We start from the raw sequence: 20017 nt of genomic DNA, 5'->3' as shown, positions 1-20017 counted from the left end.
AGCAGTTAAATCTTTACACCAAAAATAGAGTGCTCATTACGATTTTAGTATCCATGAATGATGAAATATTCTTGGAAATTGCAAAATTTTGGAGAAATTCAAGATAAATAAATTCTGAAAAGGTAAAACCCACACCCATCTGCATTTTTAAGAATTAGATTCCAGGCGGATGAAAATGGAAAGTTGGTATGTCTTAGAAGAACTGAATGAGCAAGAGCCTCCCAGATGGGGGAGCTAATTTCAAACCTGTATGTCTTTTAATAAAGGAAATGCATTTTTCAGTTTAAGGCTTGAATAGGCCTGAATGATCCCATGGTAGGAATTGGTTGTGATAATGATTTATTGAAATATTTTTCCCTGCCATGTCTAAGGTTATTAGAATAAATCGGTTTACTTCCTTTGATTCCTGTCAAGAATTTAGTTTTCCAGTCCTTGCTAAAGAGTGCTTATCATAATTTGAAAACACAAAAGTGTTAACTAAATATAAATAATGTGCTTCCTTTCTTCCATTTTTAGGGGAAGTGCTAGCCTTTGATATTTGCAGGATGTATTGGCTCTATAAATTCAGTTTCCTCCTGTTTTTCAGTGTTGTATGACTGTAATGATGGTCCCTGGATCTCGATATAACACACTTATGCTGTAATAGTTTTCAGCTTTCAAAAGTTGTGATTTCTACTAAATAGAGTTGGTTATCTGTAACTTCTATAAAATCATGTGGAAAATTTTGCTTCCAATACCTAAGATGGATTGGGGACTTCGCAATCATGAGAAACTTCATCACCATCTTCATATGATGCCAAAGAAGCAGCTGTTACTCTCACTTCTTAATATGACTCATTTTTTTCTTTCTTTTTCTGGTGCTATAGGTAGACCCTAGGGTCTTGAATATGCTACAAAGTGCGGTAGCACTGGGCTACACCCCTAGCCTGGGGTAAACATTTTAAAGTGATTTGTATTTACATATACCTGTCCTTAAAACCTCTTCCAGGAATTCTGGCACCAAGACTGAAAGTGGTTGAAAGTAGTTTTGCCTGGCATCAATAGATATTGATAAGGAGATGATAAGATAGACATATTTAACTCACAGTTATTAACGAGACTGTTCATTTTGACAAAAAGAATCATTAGCACTTGCAAGAATCATCTAATAGATTCCAATCCAGCTGTAAGCTTGGCATTGGTCTTTACTGTAATAACATGACCTAACTTTATCATCATATGAGGTCATCAGCATTATAGTCTAGATTCAGATGTTGTGTTTCTCTCCTACTATCAACTTTCTGTATCTTTACACATTACACGAGCCCTTTACGATACCCATTTATTTGCCAGAGAAGACTTCCTGCCCATCTAAGTTTATCCCGTGTTGACAACCGGCTGTGGATTCTCTGCAAGGATCTAAAATAAGAATTGCTTGTGTACCTACAACTAGCCAACTGGCCTGTTTTGTAAATCTGCTGGGGAGACTTCTTTGATTAGTATATAGTAACCTGATGAAAATTAAAGAAGCCTATTGGCTGTATAACAAACCCTATTTCTGGAATATGTATAATAAAATAATAATCATAATGAAAACAGAAATGAATAACATCTCCTCCATGTTTGTTATTTTGTAGTTTAACTGTCCTTAGAGAGACATTCATTTACCTATAGATATAAAAAAGCAGGGCTAGATTTAGAATCCAGGACACAACACTGAGTTATCCCATACTCACTTATTAAAAATAATGATAATAGTCAAGGAATAAACATGACAAAAATAAACCACAGTGGCTAATTTAAAAATTTAACAATCAGAACTGGGGAAGAAATTTTAACTTTATATAAAAGTGGATAAGCAAATATGTTTATTTGTTTGTCTTGAATGTTTCTGCATGTCCACTAGTGCTTTTTTAAGATCTTAATATCATTGATTGCATAGTTAAAGATATATATGAGAAGGTTTTTAGCTGCTATACAATAATGGTAATATGAGAATGGAAGAGGTTAACCTGAAGATTTTTTTCCTAGTTATTTAACAACTGTATATTTTTAGGGCTTTTCTGTTATAAAAGTAATGAGTTGATTCTTAACACAAATAAAAGTAGCTATATAGCGTAATTTCTTTTAATATAAAGTATTTATGTTTTAAAGTAAAGATTAAGAAATTTAAATATTCATTACTTTAATTCAAAAAAAGTTAGATAATCAATCCCTCAAGGCATATTAGCTCAAATATCTTTTTAGGATAATTTTAATCTTATTGAAAAATTCAATAATCTATCATAAGGAAATCCAGAGTACATACTAAATGTTTCTCTGAGGTATATTGGTAAAAGGAAGTAAATTATTATGTGATAGTATGTCAAATTGCTTTTTTTCAAGTTCTTTTGCATAAAGTTGTTATTTCTTGAATGAAAACTATTTACAGTCCCTGAATGTAAATTATTCCTCTTTTATCCTCATGCTTAAATAATGTTACATGCCAAAATATTATTTTAAAAATGATTATTTTGACATAAGTAAGAAATTTATTTTATTTGTACTAATTTTTGAATTTTTTCTACTAAACCATTGCAAAGACTATCAGCCTTTTAACAATAGTATTAATATTAATTTTTCTAACCATGCATGGTGCATTTGACCCCATAGTAGCTGTAGCTTGCTTGCCTTGTTTTTTCCCTGAAATTAAGAAGTGTGTAAGAGCACAATAAATATCTGTTCTACATGCCAACACAGCAAAACAACTTATATCCTAGTGTACTGTTAACATTTTTATTATTTCCCACTTGAATTTTGGAGATGCATACATATCTGACTTCTCTGAACTTTCTCCGTTCAATGTGCACTGTTGTTAAACTGCTTGTTTCTTCCCTGCCTGCTCTTTGAAGAAGTCAAGTAGGAATAATGGGAAACACGGGGTAGGCAAACGTTGCAGTGCAGCGTTACTACCATCTGTCTGGGAATATTTCAGCCAAAAGTTTATTTTGGGAAAAAAAAGCCATCATGCATACACACATGCAAAACCACAAATACTTTGGCTGCAAATTATTCTGCAGTGTTGTTGATGTGTTGTTGCCTGTGTTTGTTTCCTGTGTACAGCTGCCACCCACTCATGCATGTGTTTGCAGATTCTGTTTGTGTGCTTGTTCATGAATTAGCTCATCCTTCTCCTGGTTAGGTTACATTTATTCAAGAAAACAAGAATTTATGGGTATGACTGTTGACTGAAAAAGGCTTCCTCCCTTTTGAGTCTTCTTTAAACTACATCTTCTGCTGATATGTCTCAGTAGTATGAAGTGCTCAACAAGCTCTCTCTTACATGTTACCCGGATGTATGAATATCCTTAATGAAGCTTGGGAAACAATCTAATGTTGTGTTGTTTCAGTTCTCTGCATTAGAAAGAGAAGAATTTGGTTTGAATCATCTTTTTCATTTTGGAATTAAATTATCTTAGTCCTGCTTGCCATATGAGCAGGAATAAAGATATCATAATCTTTGTGTCTAGTTTGTCCCCTACTTTTTGATGGAAAGAAAAGCTAGAAGTAATGATAAATTGAACAAAATAATAAGAAAAGAAATTCTTTATCTGAAACTGTAATGTAGTTTTAAAGCAACATTTTCTAAGGTAGTTGAACTAAGTGATTTTTCCAGTTTGCCCTCTCAGTGACAGAATACCCGTAATTCTTGTCGGTCATTTTCTCTCCAGAGTTAATTTCTGGGCCATTGGCAACTGTATTACCCATTGTTTTAAGTCTTTTATCTTAACTACATTCTTTAAAAATGTAATATTGAAGGCTCATAATATTGAAGATGACTCCAGGATGAACCCTGAGTTTGCAGATCGACTGAAACAACTTGATAAAGAGGCATCTTACTACCGCGATGAGTGCAACAAGGCCCAGGCAGAAGTGGACCGGTTGCTAGAGATCCTCAAAGAAGTAGAGAATGAAAAGAATGACAAGGACAAGAAGATCGCAGAACTTGAAAGGTGAGTGGTGCAGCCATATGAATGGTGAGTAGAAACTGATTGCTTGGCTGCCTGTTTCAGATTGTGCCAGTTGGAATGTATTGTTTGTGTTGTGAGTTAGAAAGAAATTATATGAGAGTAATGTGGCCTGGCAAAGGTGATGTTGTGTTTTTATGGGGCATGATAATAGCAACTGGCTTATCTCTGAGTGATTACATACTACTTTGGTGTTCAAGAAAGCAGTGGTTGATTTTCTTGAGTAATGTCCATAACCTAGCATTTATGCCAACAAAGCTATACCAGATTGGCACATTGACTAGTCAAAACCTCAGTTCTTTCCTATCAAAAATGAGTATTTATGATTTAGGTTTGTCTTGGTCAAAAGAATACACTAGAAATATACTTAGAAATTTTTCAGTCAAGATGGAGGGGGTTCCTGTGTTGAGTGCCTTTGACACAGCACAACAACTCATCCTTGAGATTTATCTTATCAGAAGATCTTGTAAGCCCTTGGGAAGTAGATATGCTTGAAAAGACCCACTTGATAGAAAATTATGTCTAAGGTAAAGAGGATTATATTAGGGTCCCAGAGTATTTGGATTTTTAGATAAATTATATCCATATTATATTTATGTTTAGTATGATCTCTAAAATAAGCTTAGTATCAGTGCATTTTTCTGTACTTCATATAAGGAAAGAATTTTCTGAATAATATTCTGTAATTCCATAACCCCTGAGGATTTCTCATTGGTTCAACAATAAGGCAGAATTTGTGTTTTCTAGATTTAGTCCATATGGAAGAGATCAGCAAATTTTGAATAAATCAGTGAATGTTTTCCAGCTCTGATGAAGGCACTTGTGAAGCTCTACTGGACTATAAGACATGCAGAGTAGCTCTCTGAGGTCTTACAGAAAGATAATGGGCTTTAGTGAAAGACCTAGCTTCAAAGTTGGCTTCTGCTTTATACTGGCTGTATGTCTTTGAGTCTTGTTAGATGTGATTCTCTAACAATCTATTAAAATGTATCATGCTTTGTAAGTACCTACTTCCCATGTAAGGTGGGATACTTACATCTTTATGAACGGTTAAATACTAAAATATATAAATAAATTCCCGGTATTAATTGACTGTATTAAATGGACAGGTTAGTTCCCATTAAAACTTCAACACATCCAAATCTAATGCATGTAAATACCAAATCAATTACTATTTCTTGTAATAATCTTAGTATTAGCTTGATGATAGTCTCATATAACTTTGATTCAATATGACCAGTGCTAGCAATTAAGGCAAGGATTTTTTTTTTTTTTTCCTGAATTGACTGTACAAGTAAAAATCTTTTCAGGCTTTGTTTTAATTTTAAAATGTTTACATATTCTGCCAATTTTCTGGTTCCTAAAATCTGGAACACTGTTGATTTGAGGCTTATCTATTTACATGGATCTTTGGAGTTATATTGCAGAACTGTAATTTTTCTTTAAAAAAAAAGAAAAGTAATCATGAAATCACAGAACAATTATGACCATACTGTTTTTTAGTTTAAAAAAAACTGACAAAGTTGAATGACTTTCTGAAAGAGTGATCCTCTGAAGAACCAGAAAGTTGAGAAACTAGAAACATCAGAACAGTGAGAAACAAGAAATATCTACCCTATTGCTCTAAGAAGCAGTGAGTGTTATCACATTTGTCCTACATAACAGTACCGATATTATTAGCAATAATCAAATTACTGGAATAGAGTTTGTATATTTTATACTCAACAGTGCACCAGGTCCTCTGCTAAACACTTTTGACCTGTAATATTGTGTGCCATTTGATCTTACCACAACACAGAAATATCTTAACTGTGAAGTTTTATACATGAGAAACTATGTAGGCAGATTAAGTAACTTTCTTAAGGTGGCAGACTTCTTAAGGACCGAAGTTGGGGTTCTGAGCCCAGGACTGACAGAGGAGCTGTGAGAATAATCCCTTCCACTAACATGGAGAAACTAGGCCAGTAGTTCCACACAGTCACATGGCCGTCCCAGAACCCTCTCTGAGCGGTTTCATGGCTGAGCCAGAAAGAGATTTGCCTCTTCTTTATTAGTTTTTATGAGGGAAAGTGATGTGCCCATGTTTGGAAGGCTTTTTTTTGCACTGAACAAGGTCCCCAGAACTGTAATTGAAAATTAGGATCAGCTATTATAAAAATATACATACAAATAGCTTAATTGTCTAGTTGGACAAACAGGTTTTAGCTAGACGCTTTTTGCCATTAAATCATCAAAAATATTCACAGTTTTATTTCTTCAATATGGAATCCATTAAAGCAGCAGTGATTTTATAGGCATTTATCTTTATGTACTTTCTGCACATTTGCTTTATCTCTGCCTTTGCCGCTCCTTAAAGCTGATGCCTCCCAGGCACTGTAATTCATAAAATGTGTGGTGGGGCTTGACTCTGTCCCAGGCCTCTGTCCCTGCCTGAGTCTTGGGTCCAGCAGTACAACATAGTCTGGGAAATGTCTGAGCCCCAGGTCCAGTCCAGACTCCTAAGGAGGTGGGGTTGGAAATCCAGAAGAGAAGTGTTTTGGGAAAAGGATGGGTCAGCCTTGGTCTGCCTTTGTGAAGCATTATCTGCTGGGCTACCTGTGTATCCCTACCAAAATGTCTTTCTTGAGTTGTCAAGAAGCCCTTTTTCACATTGGGCAGCATCTCCAGTTGCTGGCTTAAATTACAAAATTGATACCTCATAATGTTGGGACCTAAGATTTCTTAGAATGTGACATATATCTTCATTTTTGGAGTCATAGAGAAATTCTTGCAATTAAGTTTGTGATTTTGAAAACCAAAATATTGAACTTGAAGTAAATTTGTGGTTTCTGGCTTGTAATATGACCTACCAGAGTGAAAAGACCTTTTTAAAAAAGCAATTTGCATTCTAAAATACACCAGAATTTCACTTCTGTGCAATGAAAGACGCAGGGTTAGGAATAACTCAGATGCCCCTGTCAGTTGGTCAAAATAAGATTGAAGTTGTTCTTCCATCAACAATGCCAGATATTACATTTGCTGCAAAAACAGCTAATTAAGCCTTAGAAGCAATGAAATATGTGGTACTTCTGTGACAGTGCCCATCAAAGTCTTAAGTTTTTATTTAAACTTTTGGAATTAATCCTTGGAATTAATCCCCTTAAGGGGAAAAGTGAGGTTGATAAAGTCTGTCACACAAGAGTTGCTGCATCCCCCCTCCTGGGACAGAATCATTTTGATGACCTTCCATGTAATTATTTTAAATCTCTTAGAACATTTTGCTAAATCTCTTAGAGCATTCTGTTCCACAGAACAGGGAAAATTTAAACTGAGCCATAGTCACATCTCTGCCCTCTATGGAGCTGAGGTTCAGTTTAGGGAAGTGCTACTCTTAAGACAACATCAGAATGGAAAACCAGATGCCACTTAATTATCTGGATGGAGTACTAATGCCAGCAGCCATTCAGACATTGAGAAATGATTTTAGGTGCCTATAAGAACTTTATCTAGTATTGATAAAGAAATTATTGCTTTTCCTTCTGATTTGCTCAATAATGTGCTGATACAATTTCCTTGGTGCCCTTCAGGTTTCTTCAGAATTTTAACTTAAATTTTATTATTGTTTCTAAAGTTTTGTAATATGTCTTAGAAGCTTTCATAGACATACAAGTAGATAGTAGCTCTATTTTTTCTGATACCTGCTTTCTCACTGATTAATTTTTACTTATTTTTATTAATGGACTTGAAGGAAATTCTTTAAGACAAGCAGCAGATGACTGTATGTCATCCTGGCAACCATTTGGGATGGGTCATGGATGTCATGATGCCTCGAGAATTTGATGAAAACTAGGAACCCTTGAAAAGGCAGCTAAATCTTAAATGCTTGCATACTTCTTCAGTTTAGGACTCCCTAAAACTTGGCCACAGACCTCAACTCTATTACCTCTGATCCAGAAAGATTTGAAATGACATCTGGGACCAGCACTGAGGAAGTCTCCACAGTGACCATTGCCTGAACTAACTCTCTTTTTTTCATCAGTTATATATTTATGGCCACAGAGTGCTCTGTAGGAGAAATTCAAATACGCAAATCAGTCCTTTCACCATGTGTTTCTTGACTTTTCTCTTTGATTTTTATCATTATAGTGAACTTTGTTATCACTGAAATGTTCTAGTCTAGGCTTTATTCTGAAGATGTTTTGTTTTATTTTTTTCTTCCTATGTGAAAACAGCTTACGCATAGTGTAGAATGGTGGGGTCCCACTGAGCATATAGCTGGTAAAGGATTTTGTTTATCTACTTTATTTTGCAAAAGGAATTTTATAAGTTAACAGAATGAATTTCCATTATGTATCCCATAGTAGCTGGAAGATGACCGTGATTTTTTTCTTCTAATTTTTGCTTGGCATTAGAGACTACTGTTTTAACTGATTAAAACAGCATGTTGCATATTTTTGTACTAATAAGTTAACAGGCATCTGGTTATTCTCAGGAATGAAGTCAGAATCTCATTTTCACAACTGAAAACCATTATTCTTAGCTTTGAAAGTTACTGTGTCCTGGCTTAGGAGACCAATAGGCAGGTGATGCCCCACCAACAGCCCTCCTCACATGGCCTTCATTCAGTGCTAGGTATAATGCTGCTTAAGCATTAGAAATAGAAATCTTTAAGCCAAATTTTTGAACCCCTTTTGGTTTCTAGGGAAGAAGGAAAAGTATCTCATAGGCTGTCACCATCCAACTTACTAGTTCAAGTAAAAATCTTTCTGACATCAATGTTCTTTGCCATATCTGATACCTTAGTAATTTCCATTTCAGTTTATTAAATAGTAAAATTTTATATATAAACAGATAGGAATATTCTCCATAAATATTCTTTTCAGAAAAGGGCAAATACTGCCTCCTCTGGGTCACATGACTGTTTGCTATGATTATGTGTATAAGAGCAGATATCAGTTTTTTTTAAATGCATGATGTTTAATATAACAGCTTATAGTGTGTGCCCAGGACTTTTTGGGAATAATGGAAGGTAAAAATTGCTTTATTGTCCTTCATTTGGATATAAAGCCTATTAATACAACACCTATTGGCTGTATGTTTAAAACTAATGCATTTCCTTCCTTTTATTCTCTTTTGCTATCCCTTTTCTTTTCTGCTTATCCTCCAAATTGCTGCTTTCACCCTTGCTCCAATCAGCTTGACTCTCAGGTCAGTACTTTCAGTTTTTCTTACAACTGCCTTTCCCTCCCAAACTCAATTTATTGCTTGCACTTGTTTAACAACACAGTTTTGAAATGGTTTACCTCTGGCTACTACATTTTTTTCCATTTCATTCCATGCCTACAAAAGGTGTATTTTATGAGAAGGCTGTATAGGTGGGAAAAGGCAAAGAAGAAGAAGGAAACAAATTAACCGTTGAACTATTTCATAAAGTCTATTTCTGGATTATAAAATCAGAAAGAGAAATTATTGTGATAATTCCCTAATACATTTCTCCAGAGTAGCTCAGAAAGTTGACTGAATGATAATGTAAAATGAGGCTGTGGAGAAAACAAAATGCAAGATGCTAAATTTGGAAAACAAAAGATCTTTCCATGACACAACTTAAAAGCCAAATTTAATAGTGTAGACCAATTAAAAATTTTCACTTAATAAATCACTATGTTTTGAAAAATTTATCATACTTTTTTAAAGTCACTTTTGAAAATTATCAGTGGATTAGTAACATATTGTACACATATGTTATTTCCTGTCATTATTTTGGTTGTAACTTTATAACTTCATTTTTATTAGTCAGGCGACATACTTTAATTATTCTGGGTACAGCATATGGAACCAAGTGTAAAGTAGATTCACTATTGACTATATGTATGCCCTGATATGGCTATAGCCTGGATTTGATTTCTCTAATTTGAGATGCCCATGTTATTAATTTCCTCTTTCTCAAGAAAGTTGTCTCTTTCTGGTAATACATAGTAATATGAAATGATGTCTATCATTCAATTAATGAATTTAGTAAAGGATGATTTAGAACTGTCTACATTTTTTAAAAGGTGTTAACTTGGTAGGCAAGACAATTGCTCTGTGGAGAGATGAGCAATATTATCTTTTTATACAGAATCTGGGCCCTTTATTTTATACAACGCTTAACTTCCTAGAACTATACATTTACTCCAGCAGCAAATAATTTTAAAATCAGACCTCCTGTTCACGTTAGCAGTTTTGTCCAATCTCCGGCTCCCAACCCTGGCAGTTCGCACTCCTTGACTAGTCTTTGCTGTTCCCATGGGAACTACTTGGAGCTCATTACACTGAAGGAAGCCCCATTCTCAAAAGTTTTCTCAACAGAGATCTATTCAGAGATTACCAAAAAGTTAACGAGTGTTAATTCATCTCCTGGAATAGACCTAATCTGGTGTAGAAGCACAAGCATCATAATGGGAGGTGGGCAGGAGGCTTGGCCATATGGCATTCAAACCTTTCCTCCAGGTTTTGGATCCACTCATTTAATGAAGCTTTAAGCTTTTCTCCTTGCCTCTCTTTTTTGTTTTCTTTCTCATTTTGCCTTTTTTTTTTTTTTTTTTTTTGCAGCCCCTAATTTGTACCTCTTGATATTAAAACCATTGTGACTATGGTCCTGTTTTGCTCTCCTACCTCATATCTCCTGCCTGGGTGTTCAGTTTTTTATCTATATTCTGCTTTGTCTTTTGTCCATCAGAAACTATATTGTGTTTTTCTTAGTTTTTTTTCCTAGTTCATGGTTAACAAACATGAATTCTGAATTTCTCAGATGGAGTTCAAAGTTAGGGCTGGGCAGAGTTTTGAGTAACCAGTGGTTTTCTGGATAAAAGGCAGGATGTGCTGATTTGGTTTGGTAAAGTGTACTTTCCAAATCCAGTTGAATAAATTCTAGGGGGTCAAATTAAAGTCTACATCATTCCAATATCATTTAACCTATTTGCCACAAGTAAACACAACAGAAAAATCTACAGTTGCCGTGAACAATCACTGGTTGTATTATTAGTGAGGGAAGAATTGGGCAGCTCTACTTTCCTGGAAATAAAAAGTCTTAGATGCATGAAAACCTTTGTGAGCTTTGAGAAATTTCCACAGTTCACTGTACTTTTTTTCAGTGCTTCCAGGTTACCAGTTGAAATAAAATGAATGTAACAATTGAATTGAATGTAAGATCTCAGGCTCATGTACTTTTTAAAATATGGCTATGGTTGAGATACATATATATGTGCATACATGCATGTTTCATTTACATATCATGCATTTTAGAAAAATCATGTGTGATCTTTCTTACAGCAGAAGTTTGTGGCCTGCCCATTCACACTCCCCGCTCTCAATGTGAAGTTTGGAAACTTGAGTAACTACAGGGCTTTTCTGTGTGTTGTGTATTCCATGGGAAGTTTTCCTTCCTACTGCTGCTTTAGTGATCTCATTTCCTTTTCCAACTCTATAAGATTCCATGCTTAAATTCAGATAAACAGGTATTAAGTATTGGGCTTGGTAAAATGTAACCTGTTTAGGTTTCCAGTAAGTATCAGTTCTGTCACACAGATATCTCTTTACACACAGCAGTGGGAGAGGTTTAACAGGATTCCTGCGTTGCACTGGGAGAGAGTTTGTCTGAAACTTACTCATTTCTGGGAACTATTTGTGAGATTAGCTTATGACTTGTGATGGATAAGTTTATCTCAGTAAATGTGTATAGGAACTGACTACAAAAGGAAAAAGTATTCTTTGAGATTCAATCCTGCCAAAGAATCAACCAAGTAAAACCAGAAAGCTTGAATCTTCTGGTTTTTGCAACCCCCACCCCAACCCCAAAGCTTACTTTGGATCCTTAATCTGCCACTTCCTTGTTTGGGCCTCAGTGTCCCCTTTTGGAGAGGAGGACACCTCTTTGAACCGTGCTTCTGTGATCCTCCGTGTGTGTGAGCATCATGTCTCTGATGGAGGGGCTGTCAGTGATGGGCCTTAGTTACTCCCTACAAGTAAGCTCAGGCTGATAGCTGGCCCCTGACAGCAGGCGTGAGCTCACTGTTAAAGAATCACTTCCAAGACTTCTACCAAAATAAACCCCCCAGAACCCAACACTGTTCTCTTAATCCCTCATTCTTCTAGCAAAAGATGAAGTCACTCCCACAGACTTTGGAGGACTCTTGCCTAAAGAAATAATAAAAAACATCTTGTCCAGAACATACACTTATTCTTATAATTTTCAAGTGTCCATTCTATGTTCCATTTCTTTCACAAGTGCTTAAAATACCTACTGGTTGTTAAACTGGATACTGCACACTGACTTGGCATTTCCAAAGAATTGCTGATGAAAAATGAAACTTTTTAACAAATCTTGTATAAGACATTCTGTTTATATTCATGATCCAAGCTGATAATAATAGTAATACTAATAATGAGGGAAAATATAAATAACAGGAACATTGATAATATAGTTAAGCATTAACTAAGTGCCATTTCTCAATTGGCCACTTTTTACTAGTATTCACTTTGTATAGCAATCCTATGTGATTGGACTGACATTTCTTCTATGTTAGAGAAGAGGAAATTTGAGTCCATAAAAGTTGAATTTTTTGCTCAGGTTAATACAGCTAGTAAGAAAGCCATTGGTTCCCTCTCAGAGTCAGTACTTTCTGATATATAAATTAATTTTTTTTTACCACTTCTGCTACAGTTGCTTAGTAAAAGCTCTGAAAAGTCCTGATCAGAATTCTGTGCAGTTTTGTTCAAACTGCAGTTTCTCAAATAGATATTCCTTGAAGCACTTGGGGGAAAAACTGTCGCAGTTGATGTATGGCCATTTCTAAGATTCATTTCTATACCCTGTGCCCTGTCCCTGTGCTGACCCTGGACCCTCTAGCACCAGTTTAGGTGTTACCTCTTCCAGAGGCATCCCGTTGGCCTGCTGTTTGGGACTCTAGCTCTGTTCCACCCAACACATGCCAATGATGTTGGTGAAGGGATGACTGTTGAGGAGAGACGTTTCCATTAGCTTCATTGCCCTCCTCCCCCCATTTTCCTGGTCTCTTTTCTGGGCCCCCAGCAGAGTGGTTGGTGGGCTCTTTCTTGAGTAGACAGCATGCCTGCAGTGGACACCATACCTAGGTTCATACAGGCAGCTCTAAGAAAAGAGGTTTCTTCCCTGTTAGATACAAAGTTCAAGAAAAACAAAAGCATAAAGATGGAGACAAAGGGAAAGATCTCCATCTGAACTACTCTTCTTTCCTTCCCTTCTTTTGTTTCCCTTTTCTCTCTTTTTTCCTCCTGCTCTCTTCCCTCCATTCCTTTCTCTTCCCCTTCTTTATAGAATGTTCATTGAAATCCTTATTTTTGGGAGAATATGTGCTTGGGGATATGGCAGTAAGCGGACATGGTCCTGTGCCTCACTGATTCATAGACCAATGCTTCCTATAGGGAAGTAATTAGCTACTAAGAAAAATAATTTGTTCTATTTTTATTAATAGGCGAAAAATGGATTTCAGGTATGGTTCTTCTTTTATCTTGTTAAGGTTAAAGGAGTTATATACAGGTCAGAAAATTATTTCCTTCTTTAAAGCTGCCTGACAACTATTGCTGACATTTCTGGTGAAGTGTCAGAAAATTTTATGCCAAGTGACTGGTAAGAAAGCCATAAATTGGTTGATTTTTGCTTTGGGTGAATATATTTTATTGGGCATAGAACAAATTGTTTTCCCTGATTTACAACTCCTAAAAACATAAAGTGAGGTCTATATTTGGAAATAGTTTTGAACCTTTGAGGTATAGCCAGAAGTGCGTGCTTCCCCTTTTCCAGTCCAGCCTTGGTGGGACTTGCCATAGTGCATGCTTTGCTGAGACCATTCTGATTTATAGAACTTGGGTTCTCTGCTCCATTGTGTTTTTACTTTTAGGCTTTTGCTTGAATTATTGCAGTAGTGTTCTGTCTGTACCATCAAAAATGGGGGACAATCCCAAGAACACAACTGGATAGTTGAAATATTTTTTGCTTAGTGTATTTCTGAGGCTTCTGTTAAAACAGCAACAGTGAAAATTCATAGTGAGTTCCTGATAAGTTCTGAGCCATAATTGATACCAAATTGGTAGCATTAACTGTTCATCTGTAATTTTTCAAAACCTTTTCTTTTTTTCTGCGCCTACCTTCCTCTTGGCTTTTGGTTGGGAGTACCATATGGATGAATATCAGCAAATAGTAAATCTCTCAATATATGTTAGCCTGTTCTGTAAATGTTGAGGAGAAGGAATTTTAAAAAAATAGTTTCACAGTATTATTGTAAATCACTTTCTAGAAAAATAATATCTTATTTCCTTTATATGGCTTTTCTTATGAAATGTGAATTCTATCACTTCATTACACACAATACTATTTCAAGTTGTAGTGAAACCTAACCATTTCGTGACTGAAATTTTCTTCCATATTGGGTGAAGGTGCTTGGAAATTCCACACTGTGTAATGTTACATTTTTGGGAAGCCAGACTTTTGAGGTGAACCAATTAAAAAATGAGTGAGTACTGTGTCTGTGTCTAAAGAAAACACATTGTTATTCTTATATCCAACAAAGGGTTTGGGCATTTTCTTTGTTGGGGACTCTGATAATTTTAATATCTGTCAATGCTTCATTTTATTCTAAATTCAATAAATAGCATATTGTTGGAAGTGAGCTACAATATTTAAATTAAGTAAATATGAAAAATAGAATATGAAGCTATAAATCAGTTATTTTAAGATAAAAGCTATTTTATGTACTTTATAATTCCTAACAATACAAAATGAGTTCTGTAGAGTTGTGGTTGCAGCAAAATCTGATTTCTAGAAATTACAGAATGGGCTGAGAAATGGAAATAAATTTCCCCTTATAGAATCTGTGTGGCTTCTTTTCAGCTTAAGAATAGTGAGATTCGTGCTTTAACTGTAGTTTGCAGAACTTTTTAGTTTTTAGGTTTGTTAATGTAAGCACTATTTTTTTGGCATATGCAGAGCTGTATGTATAATAATTTATAGTGTACAATAATTTTTAATGAAAAGAGAAAGGTATTTGATACAGCACTTTGAAGAAATACACAACTTATGAGACGCCATCAATAACTGTGAATACACATAGTAAACTTAACATGGAGTGGGGTAGAATTTTATCTAGAGAATTACTTGCCAATTTTCGCTTCATATTCTTGGAAAATGCCTTTTTGAAGTTTTCAAGAAAGTAACTACCATCTTTTTCAGATGGAAGCATTTAGGAACAGCATAATCTCTTATTGGCCTTGGTACTGGTCAACTGGAATGTTCCTGTAACTAAACAGATCTTGATGTGATGTGTGAATTGAAGTGCAAGAGACTAGTTTTAAATTTAACTTCAGAGCCTTCTGCCATTTAATCATATGTCAGTTTGATGGTTTCAAGGACAGCTTGTTATGCTGCTTACAGATAATTACAGAGGAAGGAATGAGGTGGTTATAATAATGAATAGCCCAGAATCTTCTGATAACCTACAGTGAATAGGCCTTGGTGAGAAACACTCACTGGGTAATTGCAGATAGGTGTCCTATCGCATTGTTGAGTGTGGGTGCTCTTATACCACCTAAGCACACAAAGTAGGGCTCTTTAGGGATTCCTGAGCGGATAAAAAGCATTGCTCTTAGATTTCACAGGGATTGTCTTTTCTACAACTGTTATTATTTTATTCATAATATTAATTATCCAGGATATAATATATTGTTAGAACATTAAATTTAGAACACTAAATAATCTACATTTTAACAGACAGCATCCTCATTGGTTAGCAGTTGAAACAAGCCCACGTCCATGACTGTAAAATGGAGACATTATGTTACAGCTCGTCCTTCGTACAGTGAAGATGTACGCTAAACATGGATCATAGTCCTGGAACATGGAAGACATCTAGGAATTGGCTTTGGCAATGGTTGTCATGTTATGATTGTGACAAAGATTTTCACACCAAGAACAACAGATGAAACCAAGAGCTGCTACAAGAGAGAAGTGGAAGAGGTTACTATCAAGGTTTTCTAACTGTGGAAAACCAAGGGACTAGAATAAAGACTTTAGACTTTTCACCGTAAGCCCTGGAGAGATTTTTTTTTTTTTTTTTTTTTTTTTTTGGTACTGGGAATCGAACTCATGACTGCATAATTGCAAGGCAGGCGCTTATGCTGCTGAGCTAAATCCCCACCCAATCCCTGAGAATTTTTATTTTTAGACAGAAAGGTTGAAATCAACATTCTGCTGAATGTCCCCTCCCTGCAGTGATAACAGTAAGGGAACATACAGAATTCATCTTTTGCTTATTGAAAAGTAATCTTTATACATAAATATGTAAAATTATTCAATATTCACTTGTGTTATATAAGGACACTTTCTAATTTTTCCTAGAACTAGATAGCTAAGATTGAACTACTGCCTTTCTGTATTCGTGTATAAAAGAACCGATGGTTAGAAGATGTATCATGTAGCGAACTGTGTTCCTTTATGTATTTATTTCCATGATTTGTCGCCATATGTGCTTTGAACAAGTAGTAATTAAATGCTCTGTTCCAGACAACTGTGGTGTAACTAGAACTACCTCAGAAGAAGCACTGTGAGGAACAGAAGCAGATCAATAGCATTTATCTCACATTCCTCCTATGTTATAACAATATATACTGCACTCCACTCTGCTGCTTTTTCTTAACAATATCTTTGAAATCTTTCTATATTCAGCACAAAAACTTACTATTCCTTTTTTTCTTCTGCATAATATTTTATTCTCTTCCAAAAACCTTTAAGTTCGTTTCTCTAGTTGCCAACTATGAATGGATTTAATTTTACATGTACAGGATTATATCTGTAGGATGGATTTCTAGATGTGGAATTGCTAGGACAGTATACTTCTGGTTTTTCCAGTTGCTGTCTTGTAGAGACCACTCCCATCAGCCATATCTTATAAGATGCCTGTTTCCCATGAACTCTACCAGAACAGCACACTTTTCAAATTTTTTTGTCATTGTCAACATAGAAGGTGAAAAAAATCAAAATTATTACAGATTAAGATGGACATATTTAAATATGTGTGTTTTGCCATATTCTCTTGTTGGACATTTTCTTACATATTTGTAGGTGTGCTCCACATATTGAGAAAATTTTCTATTTGTCTTTGATCTGAGTTTTAAATGCTCTTTCCTGCCAGTTTGTCACTCTTCTTTTGATTTTGATAATGATGGTTTTTGTAATATAGGATTTTTAAAAATATTACTGTATGTAGTCAAACCTTCATTTATTTTTATGTATGTATTCTGATTATTTTATTTTTGTAGTTAGAAATCCCTTTCACACTGTAAGGTTTTACAAATAAATATCTTGTAGTTTCTTGTATGTTCTGTGTCTTTATCTATGTCTACTGCAACAAAATACCATAAACTGGGTAACTTAAAAAAATAAGAATTTTATTTCTGGCAGTTCTAGGGGGTGGGAAGTCTAGGATCAAAGCACTTGCAGTCTCTGTGCTTGGCTTCTGGCTGACAGAACTTTCTCATTGTATCCTCACAAGGTAGAAGGGGTAAACACGCTTCCTTATGTGTCTTTTATGAGGTGACTAACTTTATTCCTAATCACATCCTCAAAGCTCTCAATTTCTAATACCATCACTTTGGAGGTTAGGATTTCAACACACGAATATTTGGGAGAGCAAAAACATTCTTTTAGTATTTTTAGGGTCTGATATATATATCATATATCATATATATATATATGCCTTTAAGTCTTTGAACCATCTGGAATTTACCTTAGTGTAAAGTGTGGAGTATGATTATAACTTTCTTTTTTCCTGAGTCAAGCAAAGTTTAAATCTCACTTCTTCTGCCATTTACTGGAACTAGGCCAGTGCAGGTTACACGTGTGTGATGTAAGTTCATGGTGCCTCCCACTAGGGTGTGAAGCATACACTTAATTGTTTATTTAACATCTGTCTTTCAGTCTAAACTGCAACGTCTAAAAAGGACATCTTATCCAACTGGTGTCTGAAAAATTGTGTATGCTAAATAAATATATATAGAATTAATAAGGAATGTGAGTTGTGAAGAAATAGAGTTATAAAGAGATAGAAATTCTGAGTAAATTAAAGGCCATCCAAAGACGTGCAGAGTAAAATGTGATCCCTGAAGTAGTTGTCCAGAGAGCTAAGTCAATGGAATCTGGAAAGCCTAGCCAGGTCTTTCTATACAGGGGAGTATTAAAACCTTGGGGCCTTGAACTGCGGGTGGCTTTTCCCTACTCTTCTCTGTGACGTCCAATAGGAATGTCATGTTCTTTTTTTTCATGGGAAGCCTAATTTCTCAACTTTCTCTGAGTTTAGTGAGACCTATCTGTATGATAGTGATCTCTGCTTGACTAGTATAGAAAATAAGAACACCTATAAAAATCATGATGGAACAAAGCTAATATCAGAGGTTTTGGCCAGGCTGTAATTTTGATGCCCTGTAGGAAAAGCAGGAATGAAAATCCGGTACACTTGGCAAAAGACATTAACCTTGGCAGAGGGTGGCAAATTCTATAAAAATGTCATGGCATTTCTAAATGAGATTGAGTTTGGAGAAGTTCCTGTGAACATGATGGTATTTGCACTGGACTAGAAATATGGAAATGATTTTTCTAGATGGAGAAGTAGGTGAAGAGACTAAGCAAAGACTACGGAGGTGAGATGATCCATGACATGCTCAGAGTAGGAACAGGATGCTAGAGTAAAGAAAGAATGGGCAGAAAGCATGACCCTGCCAGGGAAGCCTTCTTGTGCTTGGTTCAGAGACATTGAGCTTTTTGAGGATCGGAAGAGCCTAATCAGGAGTGTCTTCTGAGTCTTATAACATCTCTCTGTTGAAGGGGCAGAAAGAAGCCCAAGCAGAAAGGAACAGTGACCCTGAAACAAAGTGATCACATAAGCAGAAACAGATTCAACAGATGTGGCAATAATAAATAAACTTTTTAAAATGATACACAAAAATAAAAATAATTTTAGTTTTATTCTCCTTTGTTTCTAAAAGAAGAAGGTCGTATTTCAATAAGAACCAGAAACAATGAATAAATAAATAAATTGTTATTTTGTTGATGTTGTTTTTGGTACTGGGGATCCACTCACTACCACATTCATGCTTGCAAGGCAGGCACTTATGCCGCTGAGCTAAATCCCTGGCGCAATAAATAAATAATTAAATCCCTTAATTACTGTAAGAGAATAAAGATGTGGTTGCAGATATTGTGCTTTAACTAGCCTGGCCTTGTTGCTGAAGCTGATGAGCCCAGAAATGAGAACAGACTTTGTTGAATAGTTACTTGCTGTCAGGCTTAGTATGTTTGGCAAGGGTTATCTCATGTTTTTTGTATAGGAACTCCAAGTCAGTAGATGCTGTTATTAGTTCCATGTTTGTGATGAGGAACCCAAAGCTCAGGGATTGTAAGAAACATTTTCATTCTCACACAACTATGAAGTGTACTTCCAGGGTTGAAACTCAACCGTTTCATCTCCTAAATACAATGTCCTATTCTACAGCAAGACTTTTTTGTTAGTATAAATTGGTTTGGCTCAAGCACTACTGTTACCATAGGGACCGCTGTTTAATGTGCTTCTTTTGGGGTGGTGGAAATCTATTTCCATAATACAAGGAGTTCCAAGCGTTGATGAAAACTTCTTATAATGGAAGTTGAGAAGCTGTTTGTGTTGGCAGTTCCAGCAGCCTCCTCTGAGCTGCTGGTCTGAGTGCTCGCCCACTCCTGAGCTGGAATGTGAAATTCCTCTTTCTGAAGTGAGGTTGAATGGGCTCCGTGAGTGGCCTCTGCGAGGTAGCTTTGTAGACTACAGACAGTCATCAGCGCTGGATGGATTTCAAGAATCATGGACAGCCGGGGTGGGGGAAGACCTCAGGCCATCCATCCTCCTGCTGGTTTGAGATGGTTCCCAGTGGGGAATTCTGGGGAAGCAGCCAAGAGAAAAGATAGATTTCTAGGAGGGGTTTTCTGCCTCTTCCAGGAATCATTTTTGGGACAG

At 35.8% G+C, this 20017-nt stretch overlaps 1 protein-coding gene across 13 annotated transcripts in view; it reads left to right on the top strand.

Annotated features, from left to right (window-relative positions):
• Erc2 (ELKS/RAB6-interacting/CAST family member 2) overlaps positions 1–20017 on the top strand; it is a 1000708-nt gene that overhangs the window by 527595 nt on the left and 453096 nt on the right. For all 13 annotated transcript variants that reach the window (XR_010050129.1, XR_010050130.1, XM_063257298.1 and 10 more), the window contains one exon: positions 3778–3971. Coding sequence is in view for 11 of the 13 variants with exons in the window: in XM_063257298.1 (XP_063113368.1) it covers positions 3778–3971 (194 nt within the window). In the remaining 2 variants the exon portion in view is untranslated. The remainder of the gene's footprint in view (positions 1–3777; positions 3972–20017) is intronic.

Source organism: Cavia porcellus, unplaced genomic scaffold (assembly GCF_034190915.1).
Source record: "Cavia porcellus strain 051 isolate PalLab524CR breed Dunkin Hartley unplaced genomic scaffold, mCavPor4.1 scaffold_10, whole genome shotgun sequence".
Taxonomy (NCBI): domain Eukaryota; kingdom Metazoa; phylum Chordata; class Mammalia; order Rodentia; family Caviidae; genus Cavia; species Cavia porcellus.
The sequence above is the reverse complement of the archived record's forward strand: the minus strand, read 5'-3'. Positions and strand labels throughout refer to the sequence as shown.